We start from the raw sequence: 24,282 nt of genomic DNA on the forward strand, positions 1-24,282 counted from the left end.
GGAGAAAGGAAGCAATCAGTCGGAACCTGAAATTAAACGTCCGATCAGGAACTGATTGCCCGGAACCTTTGCCTGGTTGCTTACCTAGCGTTGCTCTCGAGTACTCATCTTCAACTGTTGATGGATCTCGAATTTCCTCAGCAAATATTTCAAAACAGTAGATATGGTGTTGGCTTTTTACACTGAAGCTACCAAGCATGGATGAGTGGCTGAAAAGTGATGCTCTGAAGGACCATTTAAAGGCAAAAGGTTGTGCACCACTTCGACTAGGCGAAAGAAACAAGCAAAGAAAAACGCAGCACGATGAGCCGGAACAAATCATTATGGCAGAACACCTTTCTTGGCAGAACTGCATAATCCAGACGGAAGGGTCTAAGTCAAATCCAAGCCTGCCATCGTTGCTATAATCAAAGAGCTCGAGAAGCTTCAACAATCTTTCGCTGGCACTATCGCCAAAGAGCAAAGTCTCGATAATCCTTAAAGATCAAGTCACCAACTGGAAGAAGAGCCCATCAATCTTGAAGATCATATCGTTGACCAAACTGCTCAGGATTCATATTAAAATGCTGCGAACTTCCTTGATCTTTCAAAGCATGCATGTCTTGAAACTGCTCGTGGTCATGTTTAAGTTCGAGATCAAGCCTCGACGGCTCTTAAAGAAATCACAAGTCCGATTTAAGATCAAGTGGCCACCACCCTTGAATCAAATCCAGTTCAAGATTAAGTCTGTGGAAAGTCCTTTGGAGGAAACCAGAAAACCCTCCAGCCCAGTTCATGAATAGCTTGTGGAAAGTCAACAATTGGAGGAAACCATAAAATCCTCCAACCCAGTTCAAGAATAAGCCTATGGAAAGTCAACAATTGGAGGAAACCAGAAAATCCTCCGAACCAGTTCAAGATCAAAGCTGTGGAAAGTCAACAAGCGCAACAAAATACGTGCCGATTCACCCACTACCAAAGCAAAAGATCATCTACCACATGAAGCTCCTTGTGGTCAAATTTCAACCTTCAAGATTAAGCCTCAACGGCCTTTGAAGAAATTTCAAACAAAGTTCAAGATGAAGCCCCAACGGCCCTTGAAGAAATTACCAACCCAGTTCAAGATCAAGCCTCAACGGCCCTTGGATCAACATTTGCAGTAAGGGACTTCAAAACGCATCTTCTACACATGACAAGCACATGTATATGACGCGCCTTGAAGTGGGGGCATTTGTAGACATTGAAATTTCGGTAAAATAAATGTTGATCAATAATTTAAATTTCAACTTTTATGTGTCACATAAATTTTACACATAACATGTGACTAAACGAAAAATCAAAATAAATCGGAAAAGTCATCAAACAGGACATGTGTCAACACTTGGCAGAAATGATTTATTTCATCTAATTATTTAAATCCAAAAAATCAAGTTTTGGAATTCTATAAATAGGAGGCCAAGGCATTCATTTTAGACACCAATTCATAACCAATTCACCTTACACCACAACCTTGAAGCTTTGAAACTCCAAAGCTCCCAAGCAAATCCCAAAGGATCAAGAAAGCTCTCTTCGTTCTTCGTCAAATCCTCATTCAAGATCAAGCCCTCCCCCACGGCCCTTGAATAAAGTGTTCATCATTCATCATTCGTTCATCCCTAGATCAAGCCCCGACGGCCCTTTGGATCAACGACGTCAACAAATCCGCACAACTGTTTATCCCAAGATCAAGCCCCGACGGCCCTTTGGATCAACAACATCAAATCCACCCATTACAAAGATAGAATCAGAGGCTAAATTTGTAGAAGAGATTGTAACCCCTAAATCATCAATACAAATATTATTTTGTACACGTGTTCTTGTCTCGTTCATCGCAGGAATTTCCGTGTTTACAGTAATCCTGAAGCAAAATTTAAAGATACGATATTTATGTAACACAACCTGCATCCATGGTTTGCTTTGCAACATTCTCATCAATGGCTCCAGCACCACCCAACACTACTCACAAGTTGAATTGAACCGCGGTGTTTTCACCGTTTGAAAGTTGTGTGTAGAATAATTAATGGTTGGTTCGTGGTTGTGTATTTATCTATTTAGCATTTTCATTGACAAAGATTGGTTGATGAGGATACTAATGGCATAGTAGACCAGAACATGACCTTGAGCTTTTTACAACATGTTTTTGTTGTAGTTGCTTCATCTAAATTTCTACTTTGTGTGTCAAATTTTTATATCATTTACGTTGTTGAAATCAACTATAAATCTATAGAAATTCATACAAATCCATAAAGAAATACAACAACAACAACAACAAAGCCTTTTCCCACTAAGTGGGGTCGGCTATATGAATCCTAGAACGCCATTGCGCTCGGTTTTGTGTCATGTCCTCCGTTAGATCCAAGTACTCTAAGTCTTTTCTTAGGGTCTCTTCCAAAGTTTTCCTAGATCTTCCTCTACCCCTTCGGCCCCGAACCTCTGTTCCGTAGTCACATCTTCGAACCAGAGCGTCAGTAGGCCTTCTTTGCACATGTCCAAACCACCGTAACCGATTTTCTCTCATCTTTCCTTCAACTTCGGCTACTCCTACTTTACCTCGGATATCCTCATTCACAATCTTATCCTTTCTCGTGTGCCCACACATCCCATGAAGCATCCTTATCTCCGCTACACCCATTTTGTGTACGTGTTAATGCTTCACCGCCCAACATTCTGTGCCATACAACATCGCTGGCCTTATTGTCGTCCTATAAAATTTTCCCTTGAGCTTCAGTGACCTACGACGGTCACACAACACGCCGGATGCACTCTTACACTTCATCCATCCAGCTTGTATTCTATGGTTGAGATCTCCATCTAATTCTCCGTTCTCTTGCAAGATAGATCCTAGGTAGCGAAAACGATCGCTTTTTGTGATCTTCGCTAGATTGCTCCGGTCATTAGTGTGGATAAGTATATAAATGGATAGAGATAGGAAAGCAGACACCAGATGTACGTGGTTCACCCATATTGGCTACGTCCACGAAATAGAGGAGTTCTCATTAATTGTGAAGGGTTTACACAAGTACATAGGTTCAAGCTCTCTTTTAGTGAGTACAAGTGAATGATTTAGTACAAATGACATTAGGAAATATTGTGGGAGAATGATCTCGTAATCACGAAACTTCTAAGTACCGGAGTGTGGTATCGTCTCGACTTGCCTTATCTGTCTCTTTGGTAGATGTGGCATCTTCTCTGGAAGTACTCTTCCTCCATCAAGGGGTGGTATCTTTAACTGGTGGAGATGCACAAGGTAATGTATCAATTTCACTTGAAGCTTACTTGTAGTTTCAGGCTTGGTCAAGCGCGATACAAACCATGTAGTAGGAGTCCTCCAGGTCGCCGAGCTAGGGGATCTGCTGAAAGAGGTGACAGACAAGGTAAGCAATCAGAGCTCCAAGCAATCAGTCCCAGATCAGAATTTTGATTTCGAGTTCCGGCTGATTGTTCACATTCTCCCTATCTTGCAGGCAGCATGAAGGATAAAGAGAAGAAAAATGAGAAGAGATGATATGGGATACTTTTGCTTTTGAAGAAGTAACTTTCCACAGGTTTATTCTTGAACTGGGCTGGAGGGTTTTCTGGTTTCCTCCAGAGTATAAGGCCGACTGAAGAATTTGAGGGTCAAAACAAGTCCATCAAATCTATAGTACGTTCGACCCTGCTGATATGGGATACTTTTGCTTTTGACAGAGTAGTGGATGTATCGGCACGTGTGCTGTTACGCTTGTCTCCACATGCTTCCTTGTATCCTTCTCACTTGCCCTATCTGTTCCTCAGGCAGATGCGGTATCTTCCCTGGAAGCATAAGATGTTGAAGATGAGTACTCGAGAGCAATGCCAGGTAAGTAATCAAGTAAGGGGTTCCAGGCAGTCAGTTCCTGACTGGAAGCTTGAGTCTAAGTGCTGACTGATTGCTCTCTTTCTCCTTGTCTTGCAGGTAAGAACAAGGCCACAGGAAAAGACAGGGAAAAAACATGATATGGGATACTCTTGCTTTTAACCCTGATGATATGAGATATTCTTGCTCTAGTATAGCTTGTTTGCAGAGGTATTATCGGGGGGAAAGAAAGCTGAATATTTCGAAAGGCTTCTTTGGGAGTGCCCTCTCAGATATGAGGAAGGGTTGAGCATTTTTGCAGGTCTGCCTGTCTGTTGGGGATGGAGGTCAACATATATAGGAGTCTCCCTAACAACAAGTAGTAATGCTATTCCTTTACCCTGCTTGGTCATAACACGGTAGTGGGAGCTGTCAGCTTCACATGTTTTAACTCTGTCAGAGCACTTTGAAAAAGTGGTATGTGGTATCTGGAAAGCTGATGTTGCGTGTAAAGATTACAGACAAGCTTTATCCAAGGAGATCCGGTTCTTGAAGTTGGGAAAGTGGTGCCTCTTCGGTTTTCGAACAAGCAATCCTGTCGGAGATCTGGCTCTCGAGATTCGGAGAACGATTCATTTTCGATTTTTGAGAAAGCAATCCTGCTAAGGGTCTGGCTCTCGAGATTCGGAGAGCGGTGTCTCTTCGATTTTTGAGAAAGTAATCATGTTGGGAGTCTGGCTCTCGAGATTCGAAGAGCGGTGCCTCTTCGATTTTGGAGCAAGCAATCTTGTTGGGAGTGTTTTCTCGAATGTGAGAAAAGGTTGGGCATGTTTGCTAGTCTATCTTGCCACGAAGCACAGAGGTTAACACACAGGGACTTTCCAATTATCCAGCAGTGGTACTGTTCCTTTACCCTTGTGGGTAATAATATGGTAGCTAGACCTTCAAAATTTATGTGTCTAAACTTTGTTAGTGCTGTTTCTTTGCTATTCTTTTACCCTTCTTGGTCAGAGCGGTGTAGTGGGAGCTGCAAGCTTCACGTGTCTCAACTTTGTCAGAGAACTTTGGCAAAGTTATCTGTGGTACTCATGAGCTAATGTTGCGTGTGGGAAGTGGGTGATTGAACAGTAAGATTCATGTGCTTTCTACTTCACCAGAAATCTTCGACATAATGCCCATAATTTCCGCAAAGCTGACAGGTGCTGACAAGGCTGGAAAAGTAGGTGCCTCTTCGATTTCTGAGATCGGCCCTCGTGGTCTCTGAGCAGCCCAGCTTTTGAGAAAGCAAGCGCCTCTTCGATTTCTGAGATCGGCCTTCGTGGTCTTTGAGCAGCCCAACTTTTGAGAAAGCAAACGTCTCGTGGTCTCTGAGCAGCCCAGCTTTTGAGAAAGCAAACGCCTCTTCGATTTCTTAAGCTCCGTCGAGTGCAGATTTTTATAGAGGCTAGCATTAAGTTCCAAAGCACACTTGAATCTCCACCAGTAGAAGCTCCATTCTTGCACTTCTAAGATCTTGATTTGTCCGACCTCTTCTCTCTTCAACACCTTTGAAAATGTCTGGCCCCTCCGACCGTCGTTTTGACTTGAACCTTGTTGAAGAGGCAGCCACGCCTTCTCCAGACAACATATGGCGCCCATCCTTCGTCTCCCTTACTGGTCCTCTTACCGTTGGGGATTCCGTGATGAAGAATGATATGACCGCTGCGATAGTGGCCAGGAACCTTCTCATTCCCAAAGATAACAGACTACTTTCCAAACGGTCTGATGAGTTGGCTGTTAAGGATTCTCTGGCTCTCAGTGTTCAGTGTGCAGGTTCTGTGGCTAACATGGCCCAACGCCTATTTGCTCGAACCCGCCAAGTTGAATCATTGGCGGCTGAAGTGATGAGTCTCAAACAAGAAATTAGGGGGCTCAAGCATGAGAATAAACAGTTGCATCGGCTCGCACATGACTATGCTACAAACATGAAGAGGAAGCTTGACCAGATGAAGGAATCTGATGGTCAGGTTTTACTTGATCATTAGAGATTTGTGCGTTTGTTCCAAAGGCATTTATTGCCTTCGTCTTCTAGGGCTGTACCGCGTAATGAAGCTCCAAATGATCAACCTCTGCTGCCTCCTCCTTCTAGGGTTCTGTCCAGTACTGAGACTCCAAATGATCCCCCTCCAGTGCCTGCTCTTTCTGGGGCTCTACCGACTGCTGAGACTTCTCCTAAGCAACCTTTGTGAAGGCTCCCTCTTGTTTGTTTATTTTGACTCATGTATATGTACATATTTGTGACTTATCGGGGATATCAATAAATAGCTTTCCTTCATTTCAACGTATTGTGTTAAATACACCAAAGCCTTCTTCGCTAAGTTCTCTGAATTTTCTTTTGTTGAAGCTTGTATGTTGAAGCTTTGTGAGTGGAGCATGTAGGTTAAGGTAGTATTCCCTTAATTTCCCGAGTGAGGAAAACTTCTCGGTTGGAGACTTGGAAAATCCAAGTCACTGAGTGGGATCGGCTATATGAATCTTTGAACGCCATTGTGCTCGGTCTTGTGTCATGTCCTCCATTAGATCCAAGTACTCTAAGTCTTTTCTTAGAGTCTCTTCCAAAGTTTTCCTAGGTCTTCCTCTACCCCTTCGGCCCTGAACCTCTGTCCCATAGTCGCATCTTCTAATCGGAGCGTCAGTAGGCCTTCTTTGCACATGTCCAAACCACCGTAACCGATTTTCTCTCATCTTTCCTTCAATTTCGGCTACTCCTACTTTACCCCGGATATCCTCATTCCTAATCTTATCCTTTCTTGTGTGCCCACACATCCAACGAAGCATCCTCATCTCCGCTACACCCATTTTGTGTACGTGTTGATGCTTCACCGCCCAACATTCTGTGCCATACAGCATCGCCGGCCTTATTGCCGTCCTATAAAATTTTCCCTTGAGCTTCAGTGGCATTCGGCGGTCACACAACACGCCGGATGCACTCTTCCACTTCATCCATCCAGCTTGTATTCTATGGTTGAGATCTCCATCTAATTCTCCGTTCTTTTGCAAGATAGATCCTAGGTAACGAAAACGATCGCTCTTTGGTATTTCTTGATCTCCGATCCTCACCCCTAACTCGTTTTGGCCTCCATTTGCACTGAACTTGCACTCCATATATTCTGTCTTTGATCGGCTTAGGCGAAGACCTTTAGATTCCAACACTTCTCTCCAAAGGTTAAGCTTTGCATTTACCCCTTCCTGAGTTTCATCTATCAACACTATATCGTCTGCGAAAAGCATACACCAAGGAATATCATCTTGAATATGTCCTGTTAACTCATCCATTACCAACGCAAAAAGGTAAGGACTTAAGGATGAGCCTTGATGTAATCCTACAGTTATGGGAAAGCTTTCGGTTTGTCCTTCATGAGTTCTTACGGCAGTCTTTTCTCCTTCATACATATCCTTTATAGCTTGGATATATGCTACTCGTACTCCTTTCTTCTCTAAAATCCTCCAAAGAATGTCTCTTGGGACCTTATCATACGCTTTTTCCAAATCTATAAAGACCATGTGTAAATCCTTTTTCCCATCTCTATATCTTTCCATCAATCTTCGTAAGAGATAGATTGCCTCCATGGTTGAGCGCCCTGGCATGAACCCGAATTGGTTGTCCGAAACCCGTGTCTCTTGCCTCAATCTATGCTCAATGACTCTGTCCCAGAGCTTCATTGTATGACTCATTAGCTTAATACTCCTATAGTTCATGCAATTTTGTACGTCGCCCTTATTCTTGTAGATAGGCACCAAAGTGCTCGTTCGCCACTCATTTGGCATCTTCTTCGTTTTCAAAATCCTATTGAAAAGGTCAGTGAGCCATGTTATACCTGTCTCTCCCAAAACTTTCCACACTTCGATTGGTATATCGTCTGGGCCTACTGCTTTTCTATGCTTCATCTTCTTCAAAGCTACAACCACTTCTTCCTTTCGGATTCGACGATAAAAAGAGTAGTTTCTACACTCTTCTGAGTTACTCAACTCCCCTAAAGAAGCACTCCTTTCATGTCCTTCATTGAAAAGATTATGAAAATAACATCTCCACCTGTCTTTAACCGCGTTCTCTGTAGCAAGAACCTTTCCATCTTCATCCTTGATGCACCTCACTTGGTTTAGGTCCCTTGTCTTCTTTTCCCTTGCTCTAGCTAGTTTATAGATATCCAACTCTCCTTCTTTGGTATCTAGTCGCTTATACATATCGTCATAAGCCGCTAACTTAGCTTCTCTCACAGCTTTCTTCGCCTCTTGCTTCGCTTTTATATACCTTTCACCATTTTCATCGGTCCTATCCTTGTATAAGGCTTTACAACATTCCTTCTTAGCCTTCACCTTTGTTTGTACATCCTCATTCTACCACCAAGATTCCTTTTGGTGTGGGGCAAAGCCCTTGGACTCTCCTAATACCTCTTTTGCTACTTTTCGGATACAACTAGCCATGGAATCCCACATTTGGCTAGCTTCCCCCTCTCTATCCCACACACACTGGGTGATTACTTTCTCTTTGAAAATGACTTGTTTTTCTTTTTTTAGATTCCACCATCTAGTCCTTGGGCACTTCCAAGTCTTGTTCTTTTTTCTCACTCTTTTGATATGTACATCCATCACCAACAATCGATGTTGATTAGCCACGCTCTCTCCTGGTATAACTTTGCAATCCTTACAAGTTATACGATCCCCTTTCCTCATTAGAAGAAAATCTATTTGTGTTTTTGACGACCCACTCTTGTAGGTGATCACATGTTCTTCTCTCTTCTTAAAGAAGTGTTGGCTAAGAAGAGATCATATGCCATTGCAAAATCCAAGATAGCTTCCCCATCCTCGTTTCTCTCCCCAAAACCATGGCCACCATGAAAACCTCCATAGTTGCATGTCTCCCTGCCCACGTGTCCATTTAAATCTCCTCCTATAAATAACTTCTCCGTCTGAGCAATTCCTTGCACCAAGTCTCCAAGGTCTTCCCAAAATTTCTCCTTCGAACTCATATCCAACCCTACTTGAGGTGCGTACGCACTAATCACATTGATAAGTTCTTGTCCTATTACAATCTTGATTGCCATGATTCTATCTCCTACCTTCTTGACATCTACAACATCTTGTGTCAAGGTCTTGTCCACGATGATGCCAACACCGTTTCTCGTTCTATTTGTGCCCGAGTACCAAAGTTTAAACCCTGAGTTTTCTAGATCCTTTGCCTTAAGACCAACCCACTTAGTTTCTTGTAGGCACATAATATTTATCATTCTCCTCACCATAACTTCCACTACTTCCATAGATTTTCCCGTTAAGGTTCCTATATTCCACGTTCCTAAACGCATTCTACTCTCCTGAACTCTACCATTCTGTCCTAGCTTCTTCACCCCCCCCCCCGTCCAATGGAATCAAAGTACTTCTTTTGTGTGTCCCGTGTAAAGTTGATAGGTGCATATGCTCCCAAACAACTTTGAGTGGAGTCGTTCGAAAAGAAGTTTCTATGGCCCCCTTGCTCATTTAACACTGCATCCGGGTGCCTATGGAGATACAGCGACCCTTGCTCACTTATCACTGTGCTCGGGCCACACAGCGAGCCACTTACGAGTGACGCCCTAGCTTTAGCGCGATTTCGTTCTGAATTCATTTTCATAAGGATTCGACGTAACTGTGGAGTGCCGGCTGTCGACTACCTGACGCCCTCCCCCTCCTCCTTTACCCGGGCTTGGGACCGGCAATGTAAGATAAACTTACATAGGCGGAGTTCAAATCCATAAAGAAATCTATAATAAAAATCCATATAAACCTACCAAAATCCATATAGATTAAAAAGAGTTTATTAAAATCCTTTGAAATATGTCACTTAAAAAAAATCCATTAAAATTCTGTAAAATCCAAATTGACTACACCCGAGCTCCCATTAATATTAGAAATAAATTTGATGGGGAGGCGTAGCAGTACCGTAAACCAAACCGGACTTCCAACTTTGCAACGTTCGTCAAGCTTGTGAGTAGCTTGAAGTTTGCGTGGAGCTTTTGTTAAACATGTGTTTAGTATTGACATTTTTTAATTTATGCAGAGAGGACAGAATAAAGGATTTGGTTCTGGTCACCAAAATCTTAGACTGAAACCCTAAACCACAAGTATTAAGGCTCTAATCAAAGCATTGGGCATTGAAGACATCGCTTCCATCTCCAATCTCTACTGCCACAACCATTTAAGACACCGCCACCGCCATTGAAACAATCGTCACTGCAATTCAGCCACCACCACCACCACCACCACAATTCAACGACCAATATCTGGTCCGTTGGTTTAGATCCAACGACCAATATCTAAACGCGCCACACAGAGAACCTTTGCCGCATATTACACGGTTGTGTACAAACACTCAATTGTCTTTCAGGAGTCATACTGTGACGAGTGAATTTCTAGCACAGGACCAGACAGCATCAGAAAAATGGAAGATCGGTAAGAACAGGAGCTGTTTGATAGCAAGAACAACGTTCAGTAATTAAAATTGACGAACTCTTTGTACAGAAGTATACTATAGAGCATCTGTGAGGGGTGCAATTTCTTCCGACTCACCTGAAACAGGAAACAACCCAAGCTCATCACCAAGATACACGAAACATTGGCGCACTTCTTGGATTAATCCTTCAGGATTTTGCCAGATTTTCTCGCCCCACAAGAGATCTCTCTTGCAAGGGGTACATGGTTAAAATTATTCTCCTTGAGGAGCAAAATTTGAATCAAGCAATTGATTTCCTTTGTCTAGTCATTACTCCGGTACCTTTTCTATTAGTTTCTGGTGTCTTGTTTTCTGGATCAGGATCATCTGATTTACGCTTTCTCTTTCTATTGTTTGGAGTTATAGCCTTTCGTTTACTGCTTTTCGGAGTCACCAATTCACCATCTTTTGCATCCCCGCTGCAGGAACCTGTCATAGGATCATTTGTCCTGGGTAATTCCTTGTTTTGAGCTCCACTCTGATCAGAATCTCCAATAGGTGTATCACCTTTTTCAAGTTGCTTTCCATTTGTTTGAGGCAAGGGAGTGCCATTTCCTGCAGCACTCTTATCCACACTCACTTTCCAAAAGTGGCGAGCGTTTTCAAACCATTTGCTTACCTGCAATAATATACCGGGATAAAGAAATTATGATATCTGTTAAGACATTTATAAAAATAAGGGAAACTGTAATACTGATGCCGAGATAAAAGGTGGTCTGACCTGCTTAGCCATTATTCCTAGTTCTCGGGCCAGACTTTCCTTCATAGATCGGTCTGGATAGTGGTTTTCCTTGAACGATTTGGATAGTCGCTGAAATAACAGTTAACAATCATTTCAAATAGCCTTTATGATTTTGGCACCAAAAAAAAAAAAAAAAAGAAAACCATTATGATATTCTTTTTTTTTTTTTTCACTATGAGAGAGAGCATCTCACCTAGAATTTAGGTTTAAAGTTTAAAGTTCTGCTACATTTTAGTTTTTAACTCTCGACTTCTGAGTAGTAACGCAAATCCTTAGAGTTAGAACCTAAAATCTAAGCTCATAGGGATACTCTACACCTTAAGGCTTAACGTAAGTGACACTGTCAAGAATGGGATCTTAAATTGGATACTATGCTCAAATTTTGTTGTTGTCAGTTGACAGGTGTAAGCCAAATGAAGTCCAGAGATTTGACACTTGGATACGAGTATATAATATATGTATTGTACATACACAAGAACAATGTACACAAATACAAAACTTTCATATAGGGGCTAACTTCATGCTGAGCAAAGATTGTCCGATATACCTATGTCGTAAGTCAGTTGACCAATGTCGCCAACCCATCAGCATGTCATGATTTTGAGTACCATAAGTACCCATCTTTTATAGGCTGCGTTTCATCAAAATTTTCCATTTTTTTTAACTCGTTCCCTCAATGGTCAATTTCTTTAAGGTGGAGAAACGCCATCTAAAGCTTGGATTTTGAGCTTTATCATCAGGTTGATAACATCATAGTTTATTGTGTTGATCCATCAACATGGAAGCATATCAACCGATGAGGTTAATGTCAATTTTGGTTAACTATACAACAGGACTGCAAACACATAAGAGTTGCACAAATAATCGTGACAGCTTACTTACTCAGCTGAGTGGAAGTTGTAACAGGAAAAAAAAAAACTAGGCTGACAGAACAAAGGATAAGATGGTATAATATATGAAAGGGGAATAAGAGAAGAACAAGTTTCGACTTCATATGCTAGAAAGAGTAGAAAAAACTCGGACCATAATACCTGAGTTGCAGCTTCCCCTAGTTTTCTATATGTTGATCTTGATGATCCACCTTGCTCACTAGTAGAAGCGGACTGAGTAGAGCCTTTTTGTGATTTGTTCGACAAATTACTTGTATCTTCAACCTTTGACTTTCGATGAGCTCTCTTAGGAGTATTTTTATTTCTGCGAGGAGTTCTTTTAGGAGTATTCTCATTCTCATCTAGATCATGTTTTATATTGTTGGTGATCATTCCATTCTTAACGTTTGATGAGTCTCCATTTGGTGACATCGTAGGAGCTTGTGTAGTAACTTTCTTCCTTTTCCTCGGTCCAGCAGTATCATTCCACTCTTCATCATCACTTGAATCAGTACGAACATTTCCATATGTCTCCTATAGAAATCAGGGTAAACAGAGCAAACATAAGCAAACCAGTGACTGGGATAAAACATGAATAACAGAGAAACATAGTAGAACTGCGATACACAGTACCAAACTACTGATAACCTAGCCCTAGAACAATACAGTTGATCTTCAAGCACAGCACAAACTTTACGAGATAAGAAAGCGTAACTAACAAGGGAATGAAACACATAGACAGAAGTTATAAATTATAAGTTTATAACTTATTCATACTGCATAATACATTTCAGTTATTATTTAATTTTTCAAGGTAAAGGGCCATTGATTTCACAGCACTGAACACTACCAGTCATTATTACAAGAGTAAAAATTTTCAGACGCACGAGTAATTTTGCAACACCTACTACACCACAACCAAATCTTAAGTTAGAAAGGAAGACAAGAAACCACGTGAGGCTGGTCAAGAGTTTAGTTATCATGGATTTGCATTCCTTGTGCTGAAAGAAATTAATATTTAGTTCAAATAACTATAAGTTACAAGTTGAAGCAAACTGTTTTCTTAAAAAAGAAAGAAAGATACTATGTTTGTGGAGATAAACAAGGACTAGAGGAGACGAATTGCAGTGCTTCCAAAAAGTACAACATGAGGAATTCCCAATATTCAGAGACGAGCTACAAACAAGTGTTATTCAGGTCTCTCCAAGAAGGAATAGCCCAGTCCCGATGATCGCCAAATTCATTCAAGTCAAAGACTGCTTGTATCCTAAATCAGTTTACAACTAATAAGGCAGGTGTACAGGTAATGATGCATTTATCTACGGTACTGCTACAACGGCCGGACACTCACAAATGATAGAATGGACAAGTTTTAACGATCAAAGTTGTGAGGCCTAGAGTACCAATTATTACTATGTCTAAGGGAACTACTAGGATAGGTGACTACGTGATGCATTTATCTGTAGTACCACCACAACAGCAGGACACTCAAGAATGATAGGACACAGTTTTAACAATCAAAGTTTTGAGCCCTAAAGTATCAATTATTACCAAGTCTAAGGGAGAAAAGAATCATATTCTCTAATTCAAAACAACCAAGCATACTGGGAAACTTGTGGAGTAGAAATAAATACCATACTACGATATTATAGAAGGCAACAAGTGCAGATGGTATGATCATAGAACCATGATACACTTAGAAAAGACACTCACATCATGCAGCTTTTTGTAGTTCAACCTTTCTATGTGCCTTTTCCCAGAAACAGGAGCTGCACCAGCTTGGCCAGGACCCGACTCTAATAAAGATAATAACTCATCTTTTAAAGGTTGTTTCTTTTGCCCACGTCTAGAACTTTGTTTGCCGGAGCCTCTAAGAGGCCCACTTTCGTCCAATGACATTGACTTGGGACTTTCAACATCTTCGGAAAACATATTATTGTCGTCAAGAGAAGCTCCAAGATCCTCAGAGTCAGATGTAAAATCAGAACTTGAACTTTCCTTCTTAAGTTCCTCAGTGACTTCTGGAGCATCAGGATTATAGTCATCATCCTCTGAATCGTCAGAAGGAAGTCCTAAGTACTGCTCGTCATTATTTTTTGGAGTCTCTAGTCCATCAGATGCAGATGCATATTTAGATTCATCATCAGAACTTGATTCTTCTCCCTGAACTTCATCATCTGTTTCTGGACCATCAGGGTCATAATCATTATCATCAGAATCATCTGATGGAAGTCCATGGGTGTGCTCCTGATTATGTCCTGATGCTGCAGCAGCCGCTTCAGGAAATACCTTCTGCAGATGAAATAGGAGTGCGATAAGAGATCAGAGTGTTTAAGCCAAAAAAAAAAAAAAAAAAAAAAAAAAACGCACAACAGCTTTTGACATTGACCTCCCAGCTGTCGGCAACAGAAAGATCTGTTCCTTGAGAGTCATTAAGCAAATCAAAGCAATCAACTTTGCAGTCACATCCAGGGCATAGCCAACCCTCGTCGTCGGGTGGAACTGCAAGCCAAATGAATAATTGAGCAACTAAGCAATAATAAGTAAAACAAAAAAAAAAAAAACACACACAAGGGAGTGCTTTGGACATTACTGTCTTCACTTAATAGTGGTGGTTCTAAACAGAATTGGTGGAACCCACGGTCACAAGCGCCATCACAGAGTATAATATCATTCTGAAGAGAAACGTCCTTGGATCCACATTTTGCACAGAATATCTGCCCAATGATATAAGTTTTAATATACCATAACATTTTATGCATGAAACAGAAAAGAATCAGAAATCAGAACCCATACGTAAAAAGCACAAATAGAAAAACATAACAGTATTGTCATGTGACTCATGCCAGAGGAAAATTAAATCAGATGACAAATCATGTCAAAGGAGAGAAATATAATTTTCTTAACAAGTGGAACAACTTAAAATTGAAGAATTCTCCTACATCCTCACTGTCAATCTGTCCTTCGGAATCAAATAAAGATTCTGGAAACATTCCTTCAGAACATAGCGAATCGAGACGTTGAAATAGATCTCTTATCTTCAACTTGCGTTGAAGTATTTCAGAAGTCGCTCTTTGAAGCTCCTTCTCTGGCTTCAGTTTTTCTAGGCTGCAAAATTACAAAAGCAATCAGAACTCAGAAGCCAAAGCCCAAGATACTACTCAACATAAAAAGTAGAAAATTAAATGTGACCAAATTGCTGACAAAAAAACCATATACTAGAAGACCTCAAGTATTAAAAAATCAAGATCTTTCTGAAACAAAAATATCTAAATCCTCTAGCATCTGATAAATAAAGACAACTTATGCACCTGGATCCTTTCCATCCTTCGCCGGAGTAAGCATCAATCAGAGATTTCTCATAGCTTATCCGGTTCAGCAAATATCTCAGATGTTTCCTGACTCTTGAAAATTCATCATCTATGACTTTATTCAGTTGTCTCTTCTTTCTCTTCTTCCTTCTTTTGCCTTCAACATTACTTGGATTTGCAACACTATTACTTGATTCAAGAGTTGAAACATCATTACTTAATTTAGGATTTTTAGTCTTCTCCCCTGTCTTTGAGCGCAGAACTCTGTCACTGCCAACGGAAGATTTTGACACATATTTCTTCTTTCTTGATTTTGGATTCTGCTTATCCTTCGGTGCATTCTTAGATGGCTTTTCCGTCTTTTCAAGACTAGAATTTTGGGTCACATCTGCTGGAAGTTGTTCCATTTCTTTATCAATAGGAGGACTCTTGCTTGCATCTTTAAGGGGTAGTTCCAAATGTCCAGTAGGAGAATCCTGGGTCATAGCTTCAATACAAGGCCTTGATTGTTCAAAAACAATAGAGCTGGGTGCTGCTTCAGTAGTTGTAACTTCATTATTATGAGCAGGTACAGAGTCAAGCTGATCTTTTTGTGTTTCTGGTTCACCGTGTACACTTCCACACCCAAATTCATTGATCTCCTGTAATGTAGTCTGGTTAGAGCATGAAACTTTGTCAGTCTGACAAGTCTTTGACAGATCTTCAGATGGCAGTCCTGCTTGTTCGTTAAGAGAAGTCCTGTTCACATTTTCACTAGATGACTGCAAGTGTTGATTGCTACCACAGATGGGTACTTGAATAATTGCTTGTAACTGTTCATTTTGTACATGATCTGAGGCAGAAGGATGCTTTTCTTCAGCTAGTTCACTAGATGAAGTTCCAAAACCACAATCATTTTTCTGTTCCAATGGCATTTGTCCAGAGAATGAAGTTTTATGGGTTGGACCATTCACACCCAGATCTTCACAAGGCATTTCCATTTGATCAATAAGAGAATTCTTGCTCATGTTTCCAGAAAATGATTGCAGTTGGTCCTTCATGGTACAGGGAAACACTGCAGCTGTGGTTTGTAACGATTCATCTTGTTTATATCCAGAAATGGATTGATATCCCTGTTTTGCAAAAACATTTTCAGCTCCACTTTGACTACTCTTGCTCACGTTTTCAGAAGGCAATCCCAATTGTTCAAGATGAGAATTCTCAGTCACATTTTCAGATAATGACTGTGATTGTTCACCAGCATTGCAGATTTCCCGTAGCTCATTCTGGACAATGGCGCACCCAATGTTTTGTTTGGTTGGTTCACTACATTGACTTTCAGAACCAATTTCATGCATCTGTCCTGACGTACCTTCTTCTTGGCATTTTGTTGCATAACTGCTATCACATTCTGAAGTAATATCCAGTTGTGCAGTATCGGCCATATTACGTTGATAATAATATGCACAGATAAATATCAGTAACTCTGTCTGTTTGATACTCTGTGAAGAAATTGGTTGTATTTTTCCGAGGACCCAATCCCAAGAGAAAGGGTAGTAATGCTATTCAAATAACTAATCAGGATAATAACTGACCAACAACTCTTTCCACTCTGCTATCTGATCATATTTAACAAATATAAAATCTTTAACATACAATACGCCTCACCCCAAAATGACAGTGCAAATACGACTTCCATCCATAAAAACACTCTCGACGGTGTTGCATTGAATGTCACCTGCAAGCAGGAGTAAAAAGATTATAAGATTGACAGGAAATAAGTAGTGATGAGAGAGTTGGGCAGAACATAAAACTAGCCACGCTATGCAACACTGTCAACACATATCATGAGAACGAGAATTCCACTGAAACTCTGAAAAACTTGTATTTGTAGTAAAGATTACGCAACCTATTCTATCGTAGCCCTTGATCCATTGTCTAAATTTTCTAGTGTGAACTTACTTGGCACCACAAATCTCGCCGAGAGTGTACATATGAAATGCATCTTGCCTATATCTTAATTTATACATGTTCGTATTGCCACTAAGTACTATGGTCTGATGGTATTCCTCTTCACTTGTAAATGAGAGGTCTTCGAATCTTGTGAATGGACCAAATTAGGTTGCCCATTGTGTGGCTTAGCCAAAATCCCCCTCCCCTATACAGGGTCGTATTTAAAGACAACATTGTTAGAGACAACTACTTATTAGAGAATAAAAATAAATAAATAAATGTTAACGTTAAAAAAATTCACGGAAAAAAAATGGTCTTAATGCTGAAATTAATAACACAAAACTCAGCAGTAATGCCTAAACGCTGGCAATTAATTACATCAATTCGTAGATACTTATGTCCAGCTACTATACTTTTTAAGTTTTAAAAAGCATCCTCAAACAAACCCATTTTTTAACAAACAAAAATTAAAAGAGACAAGCATAACAAGAAGCATTCTTTCTAGCCCTTAACTCTTAACCTCTGTTTGGTTGCCGAGAAACGCCGAGACAGTACAAAGAAAGCAAACTACTTCAACTTATCCGCAGCTGAGCTCACTTCTTCGCCACCGAAACTCAGTAAGTTCAGGCAACTTCTCCAACAATAATCAAAATTGGAGAAGAAGAAGAACAACAACAAGGCCTAAACCATGATGCTCTTTTCTCAGAAACCTAATTTTCTAGAAGAAAAAAAAATTCAAGTAAAAATGTAAGTTAAGGTAAAAAGTTACCCGGTGAAATTAGCAGTTGACACCGCTGGAGAGAGAGAGAGAGAGGAGGTTGGGATGGGAAGGGAAGGGAAACGGATCTATGTTGTGTGGTTGTGTGCGGTCCCGATAGTTGTTGACACCGCCGAGGGAAAAGAAGCGGTTCCCACTAAAACACAGTCCTCTATAAATCTGGGCCACCGTTGCGCGCTCGCTCTCTCTCTCTCTCTCTCTCTGCTATTTTGTGCTTGCGGTGCGTGTTTTCGTGTACCGAGTGGGCTGGGCCTTGAGGAATAAAGAGAAGGTTTTTTTTTCGTTTGGAGGTGGCGACTGACATGAACGTGATTGCTTTATTAGGCCCAGGCCCAGGCCCAAGTATTTGTATGGGTTTCTCCCGCATCCTACTCTACAAGCCCCTTTTTGTGCAAGGAGCGAGATAAAGATGAAACACAATCGAAGCGGGAAACGACTTAACGTCATTTCTAAGGTGCGGACGCAGCTTTGCGGATCTTGCGTGTGGACAGGATGTGGACCGTTAGATGAAAATTGAACAGTTGAAAACAAATCCATCATAATGAGTTTAAGGTGAAACTGGGTCATAAATGACCTATCAATTAATTAAAATGGTACCCAGCATGAATTCAAAATTTCTTGGGATTTAAACTATTCCCCTCATGACGTCAACACTTACCGTCTTTAGTAAGTCTTGTATTTGTCCAAAAACACCTCTCCTGTGTTTGGTCATACATCTTTCCTATCGAAAACTTGGTTTCCGTTCCAAACCTAGTTATAGTTGGTCCATGCTTGCGTTGTCCAGCCTCACAGAAATTCTAGACATCAATGAAGAAAATCAGGGAACTTTGGTTGAAGGTTGTGCAGTTGGTTCCATAGAAAGGACGTGTTTATCACTTCATTCGAGTTGGATTCAAAGTGCTTCTGCGATAACTGACATCATATTTGATTCCACTAGTGAATTTCAAATTTAGTGAGTTTTAAAAATGGAATCCTAGAATTTAATTTTGTTATTTATGTTAGGGTAAATAGCCAAAATGGTCTCTGAGATTTGCATAACTCATCACTTTGGTCCCTAACATTTCAAATCAATCAAAGTGGTCCCTGAGATTGTCCACCATCCATCATTTTGGTCTTTCCGTTAAAAACTCCGTTAAGTGTCCCGGAGCTATTGGTCGGAAGTTTGGGCAATTTTTAAAGCTTCGTAACTCAATCGTTTTTTAACCAAATTAGACCCATAATATATCAAAATGAAGATAGGAAAGTGTAGAATAAGATTATACCTATTTGGAAGCCCAGTGGTTACCGGAGATGGCCGGAAAATAGCCTCAAAGTTGACTGGTCCGAGAGAAAACTGGAAAACTCGTCGGAAACTGGGTAAACTTTAAATGTTCATAACTTCTTCAATCCTCAACGAAATCAAGTGTTTCAAAAACAAAAATCATACTTCTTGACGAGGCGAAGAGATGGTATCTTTTTAGATGGCTAACTCGCCATAGTTTGGCCGAAAAATGGATCGAAAGTGGCTGTCCACAGCAATTTGGCCATCTAAAAAGGTACCATTCTCTTTGTCTCATTGAGAAGTATAATTTTTGTTTTTAAATCACTTGATTTCGTTGAGTATTGAAGAAGTTATGAACGTTTAAAGTTTACCCAGTTTTCGGCGAGTTTTCTAGTTTTCTCTCAGACCAGTCAACTTTGAGGCTATTTTCCTGCCATCTCCAGTAACCATTGGGCTTCCAAATAGGTATAATTTTATTCTACACTTTCCTATCTTCATTTTGATATATTATGGGTCGAATTTGGTTAAGAAACGATTGAGTTACGAAGCTTTGAAAATTGCCCAAACTTCCGACCAATAGTTCCAGGACAGTTAACGGAGTTTTTAATGGAAAGACCAAAATGATAGACGGTGGACAATCTCAAGGACCACTTTGATATGTTAGGAACCAAAGTGATGAGTTATGCAAATTTCAGGGACCATTTTGGCTATTTAGCCTTTATGTTAAGTAGTATAAATTAAGTTAGGTGTAAGGTTAACTATGCATGTTCGTTGATGTAATTAGCTTGAATTTGTGGATATATGTGAATTTTTTTAGAAATATGGGTGGGTTGTGAAGTTATGAAGCTGTGTTGACTGGTTGTGTAGAGGTTGAGTCGTTATCTGTTGTTTTAGTAAAGTTGTAGTTTTGAGTAGAGATTGATTTTTGTATCTGAATTATTGTTAATTTTATGACATGACTTCAAATTGCTTAAGTAATTATGCTCTGTTTACAGTAGATGTTGTAGCTATGAAGCTTTGGTGATAGGTTATTGTTAGGTTATGTGTTGTTTATTGTTGATGTGTTTGTATTGTTATGTGTACAAGATATGGCAACCTAGGGTGTTGAACTAGCATCCAGAGAAGAAGAAGCATATAGGGGAAGGGTTAACAACCTATCTCAAGCCCTTCATGTGTTATGATTGATTAGGGAGAAGTTTAATGAGGCACAACTTGGTGCCTTTAAGGCATTCTATTTGGGCACCATTAGGGTGAGGATGAATAGGTCCATGAGTTGTCACTTTGTAGAGTGGCAGGGGTTAAAGACCTAGAGAGGCTGACGTATTTAATAGGTTGTGAATTGAGCTTGTTCACAAAGCTTCTGATTCATTATTGGGCTACAATGTGACGAACCCCATGACATAAAGGTTGAGCCATAAAGGATTAGGCCGCAAAGGGAGTATTTTCCCGAAAAATTAAGGTTGGTAGGTGAAAGTAGGAAAGGAAGGAAAGAAAAGGGGAAAGGTAAAGCTAAGGTTGTCCCTAAGAAAGTCACCAAAAAATATCCGTGACCTATGGGGAGCTTGAAAGGGCGTTTAAAGAGTGTAAACACATGGACGATGCCTTCAAGCTAGGTTTGGTATACTTTGCCGAGGTTGTGTTAATAGTGGCAAAGAACAATGTTGTTGTGAATTTAGACTATCTTGACCTCGTGGAAGATATGGATAGGTTCAACAGCTTTGCATGGGGTTCCATCTCCTTAGAACAACTTCATGACAGCTTCTCGTTTGTTGCCTTAAGGAGAGATAGAGGTGGAGCTGAGAGGGATGATAAGGGAGATGAAGAGGAAGAAGAAGAAAAAGTTCAGGGAACAAAGAAGGTGCAACAGTCTGGATGGGGTTGCAAAGGATTTTCGCATGCTTTTTAGGTAATGTAATATTGTCTTTATTAATGTGATTGAGTATTCATTTATTGAGGAATACATGCATATGTGGGCATATGAAATAATTCCCCAACTTGAGAAGTCCCTATGTTACTGCAAGATGGTAGATCTGGTAACTACACCGAGAATTTTGTGGTGGAAGACAATGAAGAAGTAGCCAATCCATGGGCAATTGCCATTGTATATAACCTAAGAGCTGAGAGGTATAACTATATTGCAAAACTTTTGAAGTTTACGAATGAAAGTGAATGTTTGTGAATATTGTATGTATAAGGAATGTATTTATGATGTGTGGCTTTAAATGGGAGGATGTGGGGATTAGAAAAATTGTCCCGACTGAAGCAGAAAGGAACAAAGAATATTAGATGTAAGGGGATGATGTGGATGTTGTGATTCTTGAGAACCTGACTCCGGACACAAAAATGTTGTTGGTGAGTTAAAAATGTAGTTGAAGGAGTTGAAGGTGTCATTTGCGCGGTTGGCCCACAAGAAGATGTTAGACATAATTTGTTGATGCACAGTGGAAGAGTTGTTGAAGGTGGTCGAGGAATTAATAAGGGTAGTGAAGGAAAAACATGTGGAGGAGAATATCGAGGAAGAAGAAGGAAAAAAAGATGTTGGAGAACAAGTTGAAGAGGAAGGAGAAGATGAAGAACAGGGAGAAGAAGAAAATGAATAGGGAAATGATAAAGAGGCAAAAGAAGAGGAATAAGATAAAGAGGAGGAAAAAGAAGAAGATGAGGGTAGTCAAATTTGTGGTAATGTACAAACTATTGTGGAAGAAGAAGAACATAAAGATGAAAAAAATGGTTTGGCATAAGAGGAAGAAAAACTAGTGGGTGAAGAGGGGAATCAAGAGGATGAATTAAGGGATGAAGGCAAAAGAAGGAATGGGAAGGTGATGGATCAAAAGGGAACGAGGTAATATGAGCTATAAAGGAAGAGGGTAATCAGTTTGTATGGATTGTTGATTAGGCTAGTTCCTTAAATGTATGCGCGAAGATGGTTTAGTTGGAGAACATGCACTATAGGAGTATAAAGATGTCAAGAGTTTAGATGATGACAATGAGGTGGTGATAGACACACTTGAGGGCCAACATGTAGGAACCAAAAGGAAGGTCCTGTGCACAAGGGCAACCTCAAAGTGTGTGCGAACCAAAATGGGGCAGAAAAAGAAGATGAAAGTGGTTCGCCATACCATTTGATCGTTGAAGTCACAAAGTGCCAAAAAATTCATGTCGGTCAGCCTAAGAAAGATGTTGTGCAGAGAAGTGTTAATTAAAGCCATGGATGCAAAATGTGTGGTTGAGGTGATGCAATATTTCCATCACTTGAATAATATTTCCATCACTTGAATAAGTTGAAGGAGAAAGACAAGAAGTAAGTTAATCATTAACGTTATGATTTTATGTATGCTTGAAAAAAATTGATGAAATGAATACAATGATGAGGATAATTTTTTGTTTACATTGTTAGTCCAATTGCCTAGTTGGAATTCATGAAGGTTAGACACATTGATTTCTGAAGGCAACTTCTAAACCAGCAAGACTGACTATTAACAAACGTAAGTGACTAAACCCTATGTGTTACATAGTGATATAAATGTGTTGTGATTGTGTTGGTGTGATAGGCGAATTAAATTTTGTATATTGCAACACATTCACTCGTAATTCTATCTCCTGCGGAAGCATGAGCATGAGGCTTAGAGGATGCAGAAAGTGGTGACCACTAACACAACAGATTGGTTAAGTGTGTTTTCGGTTTGAAAAGTTTGGCAATTGTGATATTGAGTGTGTTTTCCATTCGATGAAGTGTTGTACATGTTTTTTTTTTATATTTATTTTACACTTTGTGGATAGTTATTTTACACTTTCCGTTCGATGAAGTTATGATGAAAGGAATGTTGAATTGAAAAGTATAGGGTGGAAAGGGGTTGCGTCCAAACAATTTGAGCCGGTTCTATACAGAATAGTGATAGGGAAGGGGGTGAAGTTAGGTGCATCATAGGTGGAGGATATGGATAGGGTGTACATGTCTCTCAACCTTGATCACCATTAGGTGGCAATAGAGTTGAATCTTAAAGATGGAAGCATATATGTGTATGACTTAATGAAGACGACCACCCATACACGGCAAACGACTACGAAATTGGCTCCCATCACTCACGTATTGCTAGATGTTCTCCTTAGCCTGTCAAGAGAGGTGAAGAAGGAACCTTGGCTGATCAATGTAAGTCCAAGGTCCCCACAACAATAGAAACATGTGAGTTAAAATTTCATTGATTTTTTATTGAATTAAATTATTTAATTGTTTCTAAAACTTGTTGAATTGTTGTATTGCACATGAGGATTGCAATATTTTCACTTTCAAAGTGATTAAGTTGTTGTCTGCCAGCCTTCCTTTGGATGCAATTACGTCGTCCAAGATCTTTGCATTCCGACTCAGGATAGCAATTGACATGTTGCACGGGGTTCACAATGTGTAGAGTGAGTTAAAATTAAGAATTTTAGTGTAGTGTTAGTGTAGGGAGATAATGTGATGAACAATGTTAGTCTAGAAACAAAATGTTTTATTGCTGATATGTTGTGATGGAGATCTTTTCCATTAGTTCACGAGTTTGTAATTTTATGGGATGAATTTAATGTATTGGACAACTGCGTGTGATGACTTGTTACTTGTTTTGGATGACTTAAGTGGCATTCCTCGCAATTTTATATGTTGAATGAATATTTGTGAGAATTTATGAAACCAACTATTATGCTAAATAAATGTTTGTGATAGTTTGTCCAACCAACCCTTATTTTTTAATATTCTTCTAGATTGGTACTTGTATAATGAATGAATGAATGTATGTGGCAAGTTATGAAACAAACCATATTATGGAATGGTCGTTTATGAAACCTATCCTAATGTTTATGAAACCTATCCTAATGTTTATGATATTACATTTTCAGTTATCGCTACGATTAATGCGTAAATGACATTTATTTATCTAACCCAACCAATGAGGATTATGATAGTCTCCTTCACAGATACTTCATGTGACCAAATAAAGACATATAGTAGTGAAAGAAGCAAATATATTAATTAAGGCTAATGAGTTTGAGCATCGATTGTTAAATTCCCAACAT

General features: G+C 39.9%; 1 protein-coding gene across 6 annotated transcripts; it reads right to left on the reverse strand.

Moving 5' to 3' along the window:
• Nucleotides 1-9,859: 9,859 nt before the first annotated feature.
• LOC126622489 (homeobox protein HAT3.1-like) lies at nt 9,860-18,148 on the reverse strand. 6 transcript variants are annotated; one of them, XM_050291296.1, is made up of 10 exons: nt 17,712-18,148; nt 15,260-16,976; nt 14,891-15,056; nt 14,542-14,665; nt 14,338-14,450; nt 13,662-14,240; nt 12,111-12,482; nt 11,059-11,148; nt 10,620-10,956; nt 9,860-10,310 (listed from the first exon to the last, which is right to left on the reverse strand). In XM_050291296.1, the coding sequence occupies exons 2-10, from the start codon at nt 16,681-16,683 to the stop codon at nt 10,279-10,281; spliced, it is 3,237 nt and encodes a 1,078-aa protein (XP_050147253.1). In that variant the 5' UTR covers nt 16,684-16,976; nt 17,712-18,148; the 3' UTR covers nt 9,860-10,278. The 6 variants fall into 6 exon arrangements, with proteins under 6 accessions (XP_050147253.1, XP_050147252.1, XP_050147251.1 ...); XM_050291295.1 differs by lacking the exon at nt 9,860-10,310 and adding an exon at nt 10,314-10,414; XM_050291294.1 differs by lacking the exon at nt 9,860-10,310 and having other exon boundaries at nt 10,314-10,956; nt 17,712-17,872; nt 17,961-18,147.
• Between the last annotated feature and the right edge of the window lie 6,134 nt (nt 18,149-24,282).

This window comes from Malus sylvestris, chromosome 5, assembly GCF_916048215.2.
Source record: "Malus sylvestris chromosome 5, drMalSylv7.2, whole genome shotgun sequence".
Classification (NCBI taxonomy): Eukaryota; Viridiplantae; Streptophyta; class Magnoliopsida; order Rosales; family Rosaceae; genus Malus; species Malus sylvestris.